This window comes from Natrix helvetica (assembly GCF_964273705.1).
Source record: "Natrix helvetica genome assembly, chromosome: Z".
NCBI lineage: Eukaryota > Metazoa > Chordata > Lepidosauria > Squamata > Natricidae > Natrix > Natrix helvetica.
This window is the reverse complement of record NC_138554.1, coordinates 139921426-139939022: the sequence shown is the minus strand read 5'-3', so window position 1 is coordinate 139939022 and position 17597 is coordinate 139921426. Positions and strand designations below refer to the sequence as shown.

General features: G+C 49.7%; 1 protein-coding gene across 5 annotated transcripts in view; it reads right to left on the bottom strand.

Moving 5' to 3' along the window:
• Positions 1-17597, bottom strand: part of NBEAL2 (neurobeachin like 2) — a 153282-nt gene that overhangs the window by 78771 nt on the left and 56914 nt on the right. For 3 of the 5 annotated variants that reach the window (XM_081971507.1, XM_081971509.1, XM_081971508.1), the window contains exons 10-20: positions 17519-17597; positions 13485-13568; positions 11727-11825; positions 10368-10954; positions 6415-6547; positions 5716-5835; positions 1949-2267; positions 1568-1650; positions 1334-1426; positions 959-1130; positions 707-840 (exon numbers count right to left, since the gene is read on the bottom strand). In XM_081971507.1, coding sequence (XP_081827633.1) covers positions 707-840; positions 959-1130; positions 1334-1426; positions 1568-1650; positions 1949-2267; positions 5716-5835; positions 6415-6547; positions 10368-10954; positions 11727-11825; positions 13485-13568; positions 17519-17597 — 1903 coding nt within the window. Of the gene's footprint in view, positions 1-706; positions 841-958; positions 1131-1333; positions 1427-1567; positions 1651-1948; positions 2268-5715; positions 5836-6414; positions 6548-10367; positions 10955-11726; positions 11826-13484; positions 13569-15946; positions 15988-17518 lie in introns of those variants that run through there. The other 2 variants (XM_081971511.1, XM_081971510.1) reach the window with 2 other exon arrangements.

Here is a 17597-nt window from a genome sequence, read left to right as displayed (position 1 = left end):
TTGGGATGGGAATGGAGATTTTGCAGTATTCTTCCCCTGCCACGCCCACCAAGCCATGCCTGCAGAACCGGTAGTAAAAAAAATGTGAATTTCACCACTGGTTTAGTTGGTAGATCTTTGATCTTGAGCGTCAGAAAAGGGGAATGTGAGACCTATTTCACTCAATGGGTTTCAAATAATGGAGAAAGACTGGAAAATGTTATGGAAATAGATTAGCTTTTTATGAAGAGAAGGAATGCAACCATCTGGCTTTCAACAAGCCATGACACTGGGGAAGCCAGCAGAAGTCGCAATTTGCAATTACACGATGTTTTGATTACTAACGGCAATGAAAAATGTTGGGAAATTGGATACGGCCAAGGGAGGCTTAGCTTAATGACCGTGCCACCTAAAACGGATTTTCGGGTCCCCATTATGGCCATAAATCAAGGGCTACCTGTATTTAGTTCATCAGGGGTAGCCCCTAGCTGGATTTGGATGAGTTTGGAAAGCTAAGCAAGGAACACAACATTGTTAGCAAAGGACAGGAGACCACTAGATCCAGAGCTACAATGAGAAGTTGGGAAGAAGATTACAGTGAAACACTGTTGACCAGGAAGCAACAGTCATGTTTGGGTTATAAAACAAACGAGAATGGAAACACAGATCAAAATGTTGGAAACCTAGATGAGGCCGTCCCTCTATGGATGTGTGTATGGATGCTCACCTTCTGTAGTAAGGCTCCAATAATGGCCGGACCATGACATTGGACCAAACTGTCTTGATTGACTTGATGACCACACAGGAAGTTCTTCACCAGTAGTAAAAAAGCAGCCACTCCATTCTTCTCCAGCCTGCCCTCTAAAGTTGGAAAAACCAACAATGGAAACTTCAACCTTGCTGGTGGACTTCAACTCCCAGGATTCCCTGTGCTATCTGTATCGTCCCGCTCCCCCCAAATTGGCAGATTTTTTATCACCTGAAGATTTTCCCAAGGGGATGTGTAAGCCTTGAGCGCTCCTTGAAGACGTCAACTCTGGCCCCACCAAATCGTGAATTTCCTGGATATCTTTGCTTTCTTCCTTTTGAGACGCTACTTGATCCAGCAGAGGGAGAAGAGCTCCCATCCCGCCAACACAGTTGATGACATCCTACGCAGAAACCAAAGCAAAGCTTTATGACTTGGGAACCATCACATGGTGGACCTCAGGTCTTCTAAGGGGGTGGTGAGGGGTGGTAGCAAAACTTCCGTGGAGACCTGATTTGGTCCTACAGACTAGTTAACAGTCGCAGAGAGAAGCTGGGTCAATTCCTCACAACAGCCAAAAAGACGTGAGTATGGATTCCCACCTACCTTAACATCCCAGTTCACCACTTGATGCCCTGTCAGCCTCCCGTCCAGGTTATGGTTTGGAGAAAGGTCCAGACAGATGTTGCTTTTACAGGCCTAGAGAACCACCGAAGGAGAGAGAAAAAAAAGGCAAAGACCAGGTCTGAGGATGAGCAAACTTGGGTCTTGTCATCAGGCTAGGTCCTCCTTGTAGAGGAATCTGACCAAAGGTGTGCAGAAATTTGGACTTGACCTTACCTGGGGTGTGTAGTACAAAAGTAATTTGCTATTCAGTTCCCCAAAGTCTCCCTCGGGCTTAAACGGTGATGCTATGTTTGGTCCTGTGGAAAGAAAAAGAAGAAGGAAGACTTGGTGTCGTCAGAGAAGGAAGACTTGGTGTCCCCCAAATTCAGAGTGCAATAGGAGCAGGTCCTCCTCAAAAGGACCATCACTTGAAGTTCTGGATGACCGTCCTCCATCAAGACATGTCCCATCCTTATCTCCTGCTCTCCTCTTTGCTCTTGTTCTGCCCTGCTTGGGCCACCAGTGTCCCCATCCCAAACATCGGTCCAATCTGCCTATCCTTCAAGTCTCCTTGGGTGAAATGGACAACACACACGGTTCCTTCAAGAGTCCTACCTGCCAAGAAGAAGGCCTTCACCTGAGCAGGCTGGAGTGCCTCGTAGAAGATAGCGACTGACCCCAAGTGGCCCTCCAAAGAGGTGGGCATCCCCCACTCGGTGTCCTGGGTCCCCGCAATCATGGTGGAAACTATGCTTTCCCGGGGCGGGATGGGGGTCCAGGTGTGAGAAGCCAGAGACGCTGGGAAGGACTGTGAGCGGTTCAGGAATGGATGGATGGGGAACTCCAGATCCGGTGAGTGAGATGGGGGCGAGTAGATGGTGGACGTGGTCGTAGTCCGATGGCCAGCAGAACCAATGCAGCAAGATGTGAAGGCCTGGCCAGGAAGAGGAGAAAAGATGGACATTCAGAAGATATAAACATTTCCATTCTTGTCCTATTTTCTAGACCAGTGATGGACAATCTTTTTCTTATGGTGTGCCACAATTGTGTGCCCACACCAATTCAATCCTCCCTCCCCACTTGTGCATGTGTGCACGACCCCCTCCCCAGGCTCCGGGGGCTTTCCTGAAGTCTGGGGAGGGAGAAAACGGCCTCCCATGGCCCTCCGGAAGGCTGAAAATAAGCTGGCTGGTGTCAACTCGAGTGAGCCCAGAGGGGGGTGGGGGAACTGGGTCACAAGGTGATGGATGAGCACGTGCAGGGGGGGGGGCTGGGTGGGAGGGGGGGGGGGTTGAGCCTATTTACCAAGTAACTATAAAAGGTGGTAGGAAGCACCGGGTGTCAGCTCTGACAATGTCTTCATTGCCTTTTAGTGCTTTGATGTTCAGTTCGTGCCGTAGGAAAATAAACTGCTTTTTCAAACAGTCTCTGCGTTTGGCTGTTCTCATTAACCCTTCGGAACCTGATGGCCGGTGTACGCATGCACGCCAGAGCTGACTGCCCGCGAACAGCAAGTACGGCTCCGCCTTCCACATGTGCCATAGGTTCACCACCACGGTTTTATATCTTTCTTTTTCCAAGTTGATGTCCTCCAAAACACTAGAACTGTGATGGCGAACCTATGGCATGCGTGCTACAGGTGGCACGCGGAGCCGTTTGTCAGGGCACGCGAGCCGTTGCCCTATCAGCTGACCAGAGCGCATGTGCATGCTGGCCAGCTAACTTTGGCCTTCTTTTGAGGCCATTTTACATCCTCCGGAGGCTTCCCTGAAGCCTCCAGAGCAGAAAAAACTGACCCTACGTGCAAACCGGGAGTTCAGGAATGTACTTCCGGTTTGCTCGTGGGGCTGTTTTTTGCCCTCTGGAGCCTTCAGGGAAGCCTCCTGAAGTCCCCTGAAGGCTCCGGAGGGCTAAAACCGGCCCTACGAGCAAACCAGATGTACGTTCCCAAACTTCCAGTTTGACTGTAGGATCAGTTTTTCATGCTCTGGAGGCTTCAGGGAAGCTCCTGAAGTCTCAGGAGGGCATCCGAGGGGGGGGGGAGAGGATGTTTTCACCCTCCCCTGGCTCCTATAAAGCCTCTGGAGCCTGGGGAGGGCAAAAAAAGCATGCCCAAAATGGGGGAGAGCACGCATGCATGCTGGGATCCTGCGCATAGAATTAAGGGTGTGGGCCGTCCCCGCACGCCCCCCCCTGTGCTGCCCCCATTTTTGGTACACGAGCCACAAAAGGTTCGTCATCACCGCACTAGAACTTCAACACCCGTAATCAAGAGTGGGATTCAGCCGGTTCGGACTTGTTCAGGCCAACTGGTAGCTACAACAATGAGCTGGGGAGTGCACAGATTCGCTGCGACGATAAATTGAGCTTGTTCACTCACCCCTGCTCCTTACTTACCTATATCCTCCCAGCTGAATCACATGGCATAGCGGATTGCCACTTCTCAGTTGTGTTACTACCCCAGACGTAACGTGGAAGGTAGGTGTGGGTGGCCGCCGGTTTTACTACCGGTTTGCAACCTGCTCGTGCATGCACCCAACACGTATGGCACGCACTGTTCCATGTAAATTGTCCTTCACGCATGCGCAGAACAATTTACAGTGAACTGTGCACGCGCAGTCACTAAAAACCGAAATGGTGGCGGCCCAGAGGCGGTGAGGGAACCAGTTCGGGACTCTGGTAGGCCTGGGTCGCTGCCAGTTCTGCAACCCAGGCCTGAATCCCACTATCGGTTCGGCCGAACCAGGCTGAACCTGGAGCAACCCACCTTTGGTGGAAAATAAGTTTTGTTAAAACTGTGAAGGTGCGCGGAGCGAAGCACACACTCACCACAAAGCACGCGATCACCGAAACGGTTGTTAAACTGGCAGAATCCGTCTGAAGTGATCATGCAAAATTGTGTAAGCCGTAGAGCAACTCGCTACAGCCAACTCGCTGCAGGGCAATTCAACCAACGCAAAACCTAGCTTAATTTTGGCGGAACCATGGCTGATAATAACAATAAAACAAAGCCAATCCAGAAATACAATTAATTTTGACGAAAACCAAAAATAATAAAAGTAACAGCATTAAATTGTCCTGCGGCGAGTTGAATGCGACGAATTGGCCGTGGCGAGTTGTCCTAGATTAGGGGTATCAAACTCAAGGTCTGGGGGCCGGAACCAGCCCACGGGGTGCTTAGATGTGGCTCATGGGGCTGCCTGGAAGGACCGGCCTGTGGTGCCTCTGCCAGCAAAAACAGAGCTCCGTTTTCACTGGCAGAGGGCTGCAGGAGGCCATCGCAGCTGAAAACGGAGCTCGGGAGCCTGTTTTTGCTGGCGGAGCCGTTTTTGCTGTCACCGCCAGTGCCCCGACACAAGTGACTTCGAGCTGGCTACGTCCAACCTGGCCACACCCACTCCACCCTCCGAGGTCAAATGCCATAAGTGGGGGGAGCGCAGGGGAGTAGTGGCGGGCGTGCTGCACCCATAATGCAATGCGCGACCCCCCCGTGCGCATGCGTGCACTACAGGCGCTCTCCCCCATTTTTTGCATGCTTTTTTCGCCCTCCCCATGCTCCAGAGGCTTTATAGGAGCCTGGGGAGGGCGAAAACAGCCTCCCCCGCCCCCCCCCCCCGGAAGCCCTCCAGAGGCTTCAGGGACCTTCAGAGGCTTCCCTGAAGCCTCGGGAGCAGTCAAAACGACCCTCTGAGCAAACTGGAAGTCAGTTTGCTTGGAGGGTCGTTTTGAGTGCTCTGAAGGCTTCAGGGACCTTCAGGAGGCTTCCCTCAAGCCTCCAGAGCGCTCAAAATGACCCTCCGAGCAAACAGGAAGTCCGTTTCCGAACTTCCGGTTTGCCCATAGGGCCGTTTTTTGCACTCCGGAGGCTTTAGGGAAGCTCATGAAGCCTCTGGAGGGCCTCCGGGGGGAGCAGAGGGGGCTCTTTTTTGCCCTCCCCAGGCTCCTATAAAGCCTCTGGAGCCTGGGGAGGGTGAAAAAAGCATGCAAAAAATGGGGGGGATGCGTGCTGGCCAGCTGACAGGGCAGCGCCTCACGTGCCCTGACAAATGGCTCCGTGGGCCACCTGTGGCACGCGTGCCATAGGTTCGCCATCACTGGGTTAGAGTGAAGTACTGCAGGCTATTTCTGCTGACTGCCTGCAATTTGGCAGTTTAAATCTCACCCGGCTGCAGGTTGACTCAGCCTCCCATCCTTCGAAGATTCGGTAAAATGAGGACCCGGATTGTTGTGGGGCAAGAGGCTGACTCTGTAAACCACTTACAGAGGGCTGTAAAAGCACTAAGGGGTATATAAGTCTAACTGCAATTGCTAAGAGCTATTGCTCCTGGGTGCAATTTTTAGAGATCCATAAAATTGTACGGTGTGATCCGAGGACAACATACCTCTCCGAGGGACGGGAAACGTAGTTGGGCCACTTTCTGGAGTTGGCCATCTACGAAAATGTTCACCAGATTCTGACTGAACAACCGGCGGCCGACAATGTGGACGACGTCAACGCAATGCTGACAACAAAAGGAATCAAAACATTAGTGGTTTCACTCCAACAGAACAGCGACATTTGTGAAGCGGTGGATAAGGAATGGAAAGGCGATGAAAAGCGTCAGGGACAAAACGAGGGTCCATTCAGAATACTATCAGCCGAGGAGATATTTTTCAAGAGATACAATCTCCAAGCAGTGTCTTATTACAGGTAGGCCTCGATTTACGACCACAACTGGGACTTGAATTTGCACTGCTAAACAAAGGAGGTTGTTAAGTGAGCCGTGTCTGATTTTACGACTTTTTGTGGTTAAAGAAAACTCACTCCCGGTGACGCAGGGCGTTTTGTTTTCCTTAACAACACAAGTCTCCCTCCCCACAAAAAAATAGTACCCCAAATTTGTAGCTTTGGGGGCATTCAAGCACGTAACCGTCCAGTTGAGCCTCCTTGGTGCAATCTTGGTCAATCCCCGTGTAATTGTTGTCTAAAATCACCGGAGGGGATCCGACTCAGCTACAAATGTGGCGGTGTGGAGCAACTCGGGGACCCCCAGATTTTGTTCCCACACACCCCAAACCTGCCCCACCTGCCTGTCGCTCACCCAGGCTGCGTCGTTGAAGGGAATCTCTGGCAGAGCGACCGTCATGTACTCCTTCTTGGTGCAAACGGCCACCACCAACATGCCCTCCGTGGTGAAGAAGGCCTCGAAGCCAGTCCCGCTGGCCGTGAAGAAGCTGTGTGGGATGAGAAGGAAGCTGATCTTGGCTGCAGGTGTTTAGGTTTACCTGAGCAGGTAAAGAAGTCCTGTTCCTGTGGCCAATAGACTCTCCCCAAGCAGAACAGAGAAACTACCTTGACTTTTCAATCATGATAAATTATGTTAGTTTAGGGTTGTGTTTCTGGCTTTGACAAACTTTAGGGTAGCTGGATTTCAACTCCCAGGATTCCCCAGCCTGCCATTCTTCTGGCTGAAGAATTCTGACATTGGTCCACCTCCTTAAAGCATCCTGGCTGGGGGATTCTGGGAGTGGAAGTCCTCCCCTCTTAAAGCATAGTTGGATGGGGGATTCTGGGAGTGGAAGTCCTCCCCTCTTAAAGCATAGTTGGATGGGGGATTCTGGGAGTGGAAGTCCTCCCCTCTTAAAGCATAGCTGGATGGGGGATTCTGGGAGTGGAAGTCCTCCCCTCTTAAAGCATAGCTGGATGGGGGATTCTGGGAGTGGAAGTCCTCCCCTCTTAAAGCATAGCTGGCTGGGGGATTCTGGGAGTGGAAGTCCTCCCCTCTTAAAGCATAGCTGGATGGGGGATTCTGGGAGTGGAAGTCCCCCCTCTTAAAGCATAACTGGATGGGGGATTCTGGGAGTGGAAGTCCCCCCTCTTAAAGCATAGCTGGATGGGGGATTCTGGGAGTGGAAGTCCTCCCCTCTTAAAGCATAGCTGGATGGGGGATTCTGGGAGTGGAAGTCCTCCCCTCTTAAAGCATAGCTGCATGGGGGATTCTGGGAGTGGAAGTCCTTCCCTCTTAAAGCATAGCTGGATGGGGGATTCTGGGAGTGGAAGTCCTCCCCTCTTAAAGCATTGCTGGATGGGGGATTCTGGGAGAGGAAGTCCTCCCCTCTTAAAGCATAGCTGGATGGGGGATTCTGGGAGTGGAAGTCCTCCCCTCTTAAAGCATAGCTGGATGGGGGATTCTGGGAGTGGAAGTCCTCCCCTCTTAAAGCATAGCTGGATGGGGGATTCTGGGAGTGGGAGTCCTCCCCTCTTAAAGCACAGCTGAATGGGGGATTCTGGGAGTGGAAGTCCTCCCCTCTTAAAGCATAGCTGGATGGGGGATTCTGGGAGTGGAAGTCCTCCCCTCTTAAAGCATGCTGACTGGGGGATTCTGGGAGTGGAAGTCCTCCCCTCTTAAAGCATAGCTGGATGGGGGATTCTGGGAGTGGAAGTCCTCCCCTCTTAAAGCATGCTGAATGGGGGATTCTGGGAGTGGAAGTCCTCCCCTCTTAAAGCATAGCTGGATGGGGGATTCTGGGAGTGGAAGTCCTCCCCTCTTAAAGCATAGCTGGATGGGGGATTCTGGGAGTGGGAGTCCTCCCCTCTTAAAGCATAGCTGGATGGGGGATTCTGGGAGTGGAAGTCCTCCCCTCTTAAAGCATAGCTGGATGGGGGATTCTGGGAGTGGAAGTCCTCCCCTCTTAAAGCATAGCTGAATGGGGGATTCTGGGAGTGGAAGTCCTCCCCTCTTAAAGCATGCTGACTGGGGGATTCTGGGAGTTGGAGTCCTCCCCTCTTAAAGCATAGCTGGATGGGGGATTCTGGGAGTGGAAGTCCTCCCCTCTTAAAGCATAGCTGGATGGGGGATTCTGGGAGTGGAAGTCCTCCCCTCTTAAAGCATAGCTGGATGGGGGATTCTGGGAGTGGAAGTCCTCCCCTCTTAAAGCATAGCTGAATGGGGGATTCTGGGAGTGGGAGTCCTCCCCTCTTAAAGCACAGCTGAATGGGGGATTCTGGGAGTGGAAGTCCTCCCCTCTTAAAGCATAGCTGGATGGGGGATTCTGGGAGTGGAAGTCCTCTCCTCTTAAAGCATAGCTGGATGGGGGATTCTGGGAGTGGAAGTCCTCCCCTCTTAAAGCATAGCTGAATGGGGGATTCTGGGAGTGGAAGTCCTCCCCTCTTAAAGCATGCTGACTGGGGGATTCTGGGAGTTGGAGTCCTCCCCTCTTAAAGCATAGCTGGATGGGGGATTCTGGGAGTGGAAGTCCTCCCCTCTTAAAGCATAGCTGGATGGGGGATTCTGGGAGTGGAAGTCCTCCCCTCTTAAAGCATAGCTGAATGGGGGATTCTGGGAGTGGGAGTCCTCCCCTCTTAAAGCACAGCTGAATGGGGGATTCTGGGAGTGGAAGTCCTCCCCTCTTAAAGCATAGCTGGATGGGGGATTCTGGGAGTGGAAGTCCTCCCCTCTTAAAGCATAGCTGAATGGGGGATTCTGGGAGTGGAAGTCCTCCCCTCTTAAAGCATGCTGACTGGGGGATTCTGGGAGTTGGAGTCCTCCCCTCTTAAAGCATCCTGGATGGAGGATTATGAGAGATGAAGTCCTCCCCTCTTAAAGCATCCTGGATGGGGGATTCTGGGAGTGGAAGTCCTCCCCTCTTAAAGCATAGCTGGATGGGGGATTCTGGGAGTGGAAGTCCTCCCCTCTTAAAGCATAGCTGGATGGGGGATTCTGGGAGTGGAAGTCCTCCCCTCTTAAAGCATAGCTGAATGGGGGATTCTGGGAGTGGGAGTCCTCCCCTCTTAAAGCACAGCTGAATGGGGGATTCTGGGAGTGGAAGTCCTCCCCTCTTAAAGCATAGCTGGATGGGGGATTCTGGGAGTGGAAGTCCTCCCCTCTTAAAGCATAGCTGAATGGGGGATTCTGGGAGTTGGAGTCCTCCCCTCTTAAAGCATGCTGACTGGGGGATTCTGGGAGTTGGAGTCCTCCCCTCTTAAAGCATAGCTGGATGGGGGATTCTGGGAGTGGAAGTCCTCCCCTCTTAAAGCATAGCTGGATGGGGGATTCTGGGAGTGGAAGTCCTTTCCTCTTAAAGCATAGCTGGATGGGGGATTCTGGGAGTGGAAGTCCTTTCCTCTTAAAGCATAGCTGGATGGGGGATTCTGGGAGTGGAAGTCCTTTCCTCTTAAAGCATAGCTGGATGGGGGATTCTGGGAGTGGAAGTCCTCCCCTCTTAAAGCATAGCTGGATGGGGGATTCTGGGAGTGGAAGTCCTCCCCTCTTAAAGCATAGCTGAATGGGGGATTCTGGGAGTGGGAGTCCTCCCCTCTTAAAGCACAGCTGAATGGGGGATTCTGGGAGTGGAAGTCCTCCCCTCTTAAAGCATAGCTGGATGGGGGATTCTGGGAGTGGAAGTCCTCCCCTCTTAAAGCATAGCTGAATGGGGGATTCTGGGAGTTGGAGTCCTCCCCTCTTAAAGCATGCTGACTGGGGGATTCTGGGAGTTGGAGTCCTCCCCTCTTAAAGCATAGCTGGATGGGGGATTCTGGGAGTGGAAGTCCTCCCCTCTTAAAGCATAGCTGGATGGGGGATTCTGGGAGTGGAAGTCCTTTCCTCTTAAAGCATAGCTGGATGGGGGATTCTGGGAGTGGAAGTCCTTTCCTCTTAAAGCATAGCTGGATGGGGGATTCTGGGAGTGGAAGTCCTTTCCTCTTAAAGCATAGCTGGATGGGGGATTCTGGGAGTGGAAGTCCTCCCCTCTTAAAGCATAGCTGGATGGGGGATTCTGGGAGTGGAAGTCCTCTCCTCTTAAAGCATAGCTGGATGGGGGATTCTGGGAGTGGAAGTCCTCCCCTCTTAAAGCACAGCTGACTGGGGGATTCTGGGAGTTGGAGTCCTCCACTCTTAACGTACCAAAGTGGAGAAACACCGCTCTTTGGCCCAGGTGTCAGCTTGACCCAATGATTTCTGGCTTCCAACCCTCTCCAGAACCCAAGGGTTGGGTTCCCTGATCCCTTTCGGAGCATGAAAGACGGGTATCATGTCACAGTGCCAGGAACTCCCACCTGTACAGTTGTTTCCGCTTCAGCCGGCCTGTTTCCTCCGGAGCCTCCTTGGTGTCTTCGGCCAGGAGACACAGCCAGGCGTGGAAGGCGAAGCCGCCCCCGGACCACTTCTGGATGGTTGGCACCATGATCCCCGCCATGCTGGGCGTCAGGTCAAAATACTGCAGTGCCCGCTCGGGTCCCTCCTTGCGCGCCATCCCCGAAAGAGCTCGCACGACTTGCACGGTGTATGGGTGGCAACCCGCTCCATTCTCAGTCCGCAGGAGTTTCAGTAACTGCCGTAACTCGCCCGGACGGATCGAGAGACCGCCGAGCACTTGAAGCAAGTCGACCAGATTCTCGGTGCATTTGCGGTCGAGATTCTGCTGCGCGGCGCTCAGCACGTCCAACAGGTACCCAACCATGCCCGCCCGGACGCATGTGGTGCGGCTCTGGAGAGAAGCTTTGCAGATTTTCTTCAACCACTCGGAAAGGAAGACCTGGAGATCCCGGGAGGTGAGCTCGGGGATCCACTGGGTCAGGATCAGTAGCGGCTGCTCGTTGTGGATGAGGCGCGGAGCGGAGGCGGTGTGATCCCCTTCGACAGCCTGGGGAAAGGGTCACGTCTGGCGGTGAGTTACGGCTAATTCTAATTCTAACGCTTATTCGACTCTGATTTTAATTCAGTTCTAATTCTAGTTCAATAATTCTAATTAAATTCTAATTCTAATTTTGATCCTGGTTCAATCCTCATCCTAATCCTAATTCTAATTCAATAGTTCTAACTGAATTTAAATTCTAATTCTAATTGAATTTGATTCAATTTTAATTCTAATTCAATTCTAATTCAATTTTAATTCTTTCAAATTTAATTTTAACTCAATTTTAATTCTTTTTTTTAAAAAAATTCAATTTTAATTCTGATTCTCATCTAATTGTAATTCAATAACTCTAATTTGATTCTAATTCTAATCCATTTTAATGCTAATTCAATTCTAATTCCAATACTAAACACAGTTCTAATTTAATAATTCTAATCCTAATGCAATTGTAATTCTGATTCTTTAAATTCAATTCTAGTCCTGTTTCTTATTTAATTCTGATTCTAACTCAATTCTATCCCCAATTCTAATTCAATTCAATTCTGACCTTGGAAAAAGGCTAAGGGGGATTGGGAAAGGAGACCACCTGGAAATCCTAAAGCAATAGGCTGCACTGGGAAGGTGAGTTAAGCAGTTTGCAACAAAAATAAAAAAACAAAAGCACCAGCAAACCATTTTTGGACTCTGGACTGGGGCCCAAAAAAGCCTCTTCAGTTTTGAAGAACCAGATGTAAAAAGGGCGAACTTTGTAAAAACAAAGAAGAGTGACATTGTTCACCATGTTGAGCAGCTCCTGAAGCAGCTTCTTGGTGGGCTGACTCTGGCTCTTCAGGACCTCGTAGAGGTGGGAGTAGCCGATCCTCTCTTTGAAGACCTCCTGCAGAAGACAACCAGTGGTCAACGTTGGCCAGATCAGGCCAGACCATGGTGGGTTCCTTTGCAAACTTCAGGAAGTCTTTCTCTCTCTCTCCGTTCCTCCCTCTTTCCATCCAATCATCTATCTGTCTGTGTCTGTCTGTCCACCCACACCCACCCACCCACCAATCTAATCATCCATCTATTTGTGTCTGTCTGTCTGTCTGCCCAACCCACCCACCCGCCCACCCACTCCATCCATACATTTATCAATCCATCCATCCATCTGCCTGCCTTTCTCTCTCTCTCTCTTAATACATCCTTCATCAAGCCATTCATCCAGTCATCCTTCTAATCATACATCCCACAATCTCTCCATCCATCATCCTGCCTTTCTCTCTGAGCTAGGTGGTTTTCTGGCAGACCTTTCATGACCCAACTTGATAACATCATCAGGGCTAGAAGGGAGGGGAGGTATGTGCAAAGGAGGAGGAGGAGGAAGAGGAAGACTGTCCTTGGTGGTTTCTGAGTTTGGGTGGCTTTCTTTCCAATGTTTCATGACCCAACTAGGGAATTGGCCTGGTGCGCCAATTGCGCCCCCTACTGGACCGGAGTGCCCTGCGCACGGTCACTCATGCGCTGGTGACGTCTCGCCTGGACTACTGCAATGCCCTCTACATGGGGCTTCCCTTGGGACGCATCCGGAGACTGCAGCTAGTTCAGAACGCAGCCGCGCGGGTTATTATGGGAAGTACTCGTTACTCCCACGTAACACCTCTCCTGCGCGAGCTGCACTGGCTACCTGTGGCCTTTCGGGTGCGTTTCAAGGTATTGATTACCATCTTTAAAGCGCTCCATGGCATAGGACCTAGGTATCTGCAGGATCGCATCCTACCACACACGTCCCTGCGACCTATCCGCTCACACAGAGAGGGGCTCCTCCTGGTGCCGTCTGCTAGGCAATGCCAGCGGGCGACACCTAGGAGTAGGTCCTTCTCTGTGATGGGCCCAACCCTCTGGAATGACCTCCCCCCAGACATTCGAACTACCACCGACCTCCGTTCCTTCCGGCAAAAGTTAAAGACTCACCTATTTCAATCAGCTGGCCTGGCACTTTCTTAGTTTTACCTCCCGGGGATTTATTCATTTTAATTGGGTTTGGGGTTTTAATAAGCTTTTAATGTACTATATTTATTATTCTATATACAGTCTTGCAACCTCCTCCACCTACGTATTTAATTATTTAACTGTTTTATGTATGTATTTTATAACGCATTTTAGTGACTGTACACCGCCCCGAGTCCCTTTCGGGAGAGGGGGCGGTCTATAAATATGAATAATAAATAAATAAATAAAACATCATCAGTGCTAGAAAGAAGGGTGGGTTATTCTCCATTTATTAGCAGTCTCTTCTATATTCTCCATTTATAAGCATCTCTCCTGATGATGTTCCCTAGTTGGGTCACAAAACGTCCGCAAGAAAACCACCAAGCTCGGACCCCACCAAGTCAATTCTGTTGGCCTGCAAGCCGATTTCCCTTGTCTTCGCTTCCTGTACCCTGTTCCCCCATTTCGCTTTGGGGGGAAGATGCAACGGAAATGGACAGCTCGCGTGTCTATCTCCATTCTGGGCTATTCAGACATGACGTGTGTGTGTGTTTGTGTGCATCTGGCCTCTTACTTTAGCAGCGGGAGAGGTTGCCATGATAGAGGTGAGCACCCCAATGGCGTGAATCGGAATGGCATCCGAACTGTTGTCGAAAACCTGGGGAAAGAAGAGAAAAGGGCGTCTCATCACCCCAAAACATCAAACATTCTCATAGGTCGACCAACATCTCAAGAACTTCCAGTGGGTGTTCAGAAGAAGCAGAGGACTGTGAGTTCAAGTCCTGCGTTAGCCATGAAAACCAGCTGGATGACCTTGGTCCGGTCATTGTCTCTGAGCCCAGACTACCTCACAGGGTTGTTGTTTTAGATCAGGGCTGTCCCAACTTGGGAACTTTAAGGCCTGTGGACTTCAGATAAAACAGGAGGAGGAGGAGGAGGAAGGCGTGTTAAATGTGTTTCATCGCCTTGAATTATTTGCAATTATAACAGAAGTGGGACTCAAATAAAATAAACAATAAAATAAAATAAACCTGGAAGAGGAGAGATAGAGGTAGAGAATACAGGTAGTCTTCGACTTACGACAGCTTGCTTAGTGACCGTTTGAAATTAGAATGGCACCGAGAAAAGGACTTAACTATCATTTTTCACACTTACGACCGTTACAGCGTCCCCATGGTCACGTGATCAGAATTCAAACGCTTGGCAACCGACTCCTATTTACGACGGTTACACAATCCCCTTTTGTGACAAGGGGAAGTCAATGGGGAAGCCAGATTCGCTTAACGACCGTGTTCCTAACTTAGCAACTGCAGTGATTCCGTTTTAACAACTTTGGCGAGGAAGGTCGTACAACGGGGCAAAATTCACAACTCTCTTATTTAGCCACATAAATTTTGGGCTCAATTGTGGTCGTATGTCGAGGACTACCTGAATTTTTTTTTAAAAGCACCCAGACATTATTTTTTTTTACTTCATCCTTTCCGTCAGAAAATTAAGTCAGAAATTGAGTTGGAAATGTTTAATCGGGAGGGGAAAAGCACCACAAAAACCCACAACTTCGCAGCCCCTCACACAAACACCAGTTTCTCAAGGGAGCCAAGCCATTAAATCTCTGCAAAAAATTAAATTAAGCTGCATGGAACACAAAAACGAACCGTAAAAGAAGATTAAAAACAGCAGAAAAACGTCACTATTAATGGGTCCAGCTACAAATGAAGTCCTCGGCTTACAACCATTTGTTTTGCAATGATCCAAAAATGCAACACCCCTTTTAAAAAAAGTGACATGATCTGTCCTCACACTTACGACCATCACAGCATTGCCAAAATTTGAGGCTCAGCAAGCTGGCGTGTATTTGTAGTGGTCGCGACATTCCTGCTGTCAGAAAATTCAGGCGCTGGGAAACTGATTCATATTTATGACCGTTGTAGGGTACCGGGGTCTTGTGATCCCTTTTTGTGACCTTTTTGACAAGCAAGGTCAAGGGGGAAGCCAGATTCACGTAACAAACGTGTTCTTAACTTAACAACCACAATGATTTGCTTAACGACCGTGGCAAGGAAGGTTGTAAAATCAGGCACCACTGACTTAACAGCCAGTTTGCTTAGGAATAGAAAATTCTGGTCGTGAGCTAATCAACCGTCTGAATAACTTAACAATGACAAGGATTTGCTTAACAACCATGTAAGAAAGGTCACAAAATGGAGCAAAGCTCACTTAGCAACCGTCTCATTTAGCAATGGAAATTTTGAGCTCCATTGTGGTCGTAAGCCGAGGATGTCCAAATGTCCTGCAGAGGCTGAAAACTAGGAAAACCTGTCGAGATGCAAAGCTCAGATCTCCCCTTTCCTTCCCCGACGGAATGACGGTTAATTGCCTTTTCCCCTCCACAGACAAGCTCCCGGTCAGTTTCAAACAGATGTGTGCCTAAATGTTTTCTTTCTTTTTAGCCAGCCAACTTTCAAAAGCGTTCCTCAGTTTCCCTGGCTACCAAAAGGAATTCTGTTTGTTTAACGGGTCACATGCAGATCCCAGCCAGCTCGGAAATGTTTGAGGCTTTAATTCAGATAACCATGGTTTCTCAAAAGGGAACAAGCTGAAGCAAACATGCAATCCGTCCATGCCTTTTCTTCCCATTTATTGGGGGGGCTGGAGTCTCTGCGAAAGCGATTTTTAGGAAGAGGCAAAGAACCGCAAAGATCCCGGCTTGTTCTCAGCAATTACAAGAAGTCCCCAACTTGCAACAGTTCGTTTAATGACGGTTTAAAGCTACAACGGCATTGTAAAAAAACCCGATGACCGTTTTTCACACTTATGACTATTGCAGCATCCCCATGGTGCGAGGATCAAAATTTAGATGCTTGGCAACTAACTCATATTTATGACGGTCCTAGGGGTCACGTGGTCCCATTTTGCGACCTTTTTGACCAGGAGGGAAGCCAGATTCACTTAACAACTGGGTTAACAACATAATAACCTTTAGTGCTTCGCTTAACAACTGTGGCAGAAAATGTTGTAAAGTGGGGCAAAACTCACTTTTAAAAATCCCTATGTTAACCATAGAGGTTTTGGGCTCCATTGTGGTTATAACTCGAGGACTGCCTGTATGCTGTTTACCGACCGACTCCTTTCTCTGAATATGGGTGCCGGGAGGAACAAAAGTGGTTTTCAATCCAGAGAGGAGAAAATTTGAATTTCTTGGCAGAGCAAAAGAGTGCAAACCAAGGTTTGTTCTAGGATTAAACTTTTTGACTGCAATTCCAAACATTTGCAAACGGCCAGATCGAGGAAGGATGCAAATCTCTGCCTCCGTTGCTTGCAAAACTCCAAAACCATCATCCCCTGCTTTGAAATTGACGGTATATAGGGGGTCTCAAATGCTGCAAAGTTCCTCCTCCTTGTTGTAAGGAGGGGTGCCGAGACTCCTGTTCCCAATGAACGCAAGTTATTAAAAGGGAGAAGCGTCTGCAGGTCCTTTCATCGGATTCTTAAAATAATAACAACAACAGGATTGGTTTCAGAGGCAGAGGTTCCTCCTCTGACCAGCAGGTGGCAGCCTTGATTATCTCTTTGCAGGCAGTCCTCAATTTACGACTGGTTGGCTCAGCATCGGTTCAAAGGTACGATGGATCTCCCCCAAAGGTATTTATGATCCAGATCAGAAATTGGCTACCCTCCCCCTGCCTTGTGGTCCAATGATCACATTTTGGGCATTTGGCAACTGACTGACACTTATAGATGTTTGGAGTATTTCATGATCAACTGATAATGATTTATACTTTTTCCCCCTGCAAACCATTGTTTATTTCTTTCCTATCTTTCTTCCTCCCTCTCTTTTTGATTCCTTCTTTCCTCCTTCCTTTCTCCCCCCTCTCCTTTTTTCTTTTCGTTTTCTTCCTCCCTCCCTCCCTCCTTCTGCCCCTTTCCTTCCTTCCTTGCTTCCCTTTCTCTTTCATTCTTTCTTTATACTTCCCTCCTTTCTTTCATTCTTTCTTTCTCCTTTTCCACCCTCCATTTCTCTTTTCTTCTTCTTTCCTCCCTCCCTCACCATTTGATTCCTCCTTTCCTCCTTCTCCCTCTCCTTTTTTCCTTTCCTTTTCTTCCTTCCTTCTATCCTCACTCCCTCCTTCCATCCCTCTTTCTTTCCTTCCTTCCTCCTTTCATTCTTCCTTTCTTCCTCCCTCCCTTTCTTTCTCCTTCCTCCCAGTCCTTCCTTCTTTCTACCCTCCCTCTTTTCTCCTTCCTTCTTCCTTCCTTTCATTCTTTCTTTCTCCTTCCTCCCAGTCCTTCCTTCTTTCTACCCTCCCTCTTTTCTCCTTCCTTCTTCCTTCCTTTCATTCTTTCTTTCTCCTTCCTCCCAGTCCTTCCTTCCCTCCTTCCTCCCACCCTCCCTCTTTTCTCCTTCCTTCCTTCTTCCCTCCCTCCCTCCCTCATTTCAAGACATTCCCCAGTGGGTCCCCCATGCAGGTTTCCAAACGCCGCCACTCCCGTTTGTGAGAAGCGTGCAAAAGCTGGAGGAACGTTCCTCCCCCCTCCCTGCGTGGAAAGAGAGCAGCCCCCATGCAGCCCCCCATGCGCCACACCACGAGAAGCAGCAGGAGGCTGTACCTGGGAGGTCTCCATCTCACTCAGCAGCCGTGGGGCCAGATCCCTTGCAGGTGCTTTGCACTCCCTGCTCAGGTGGAGC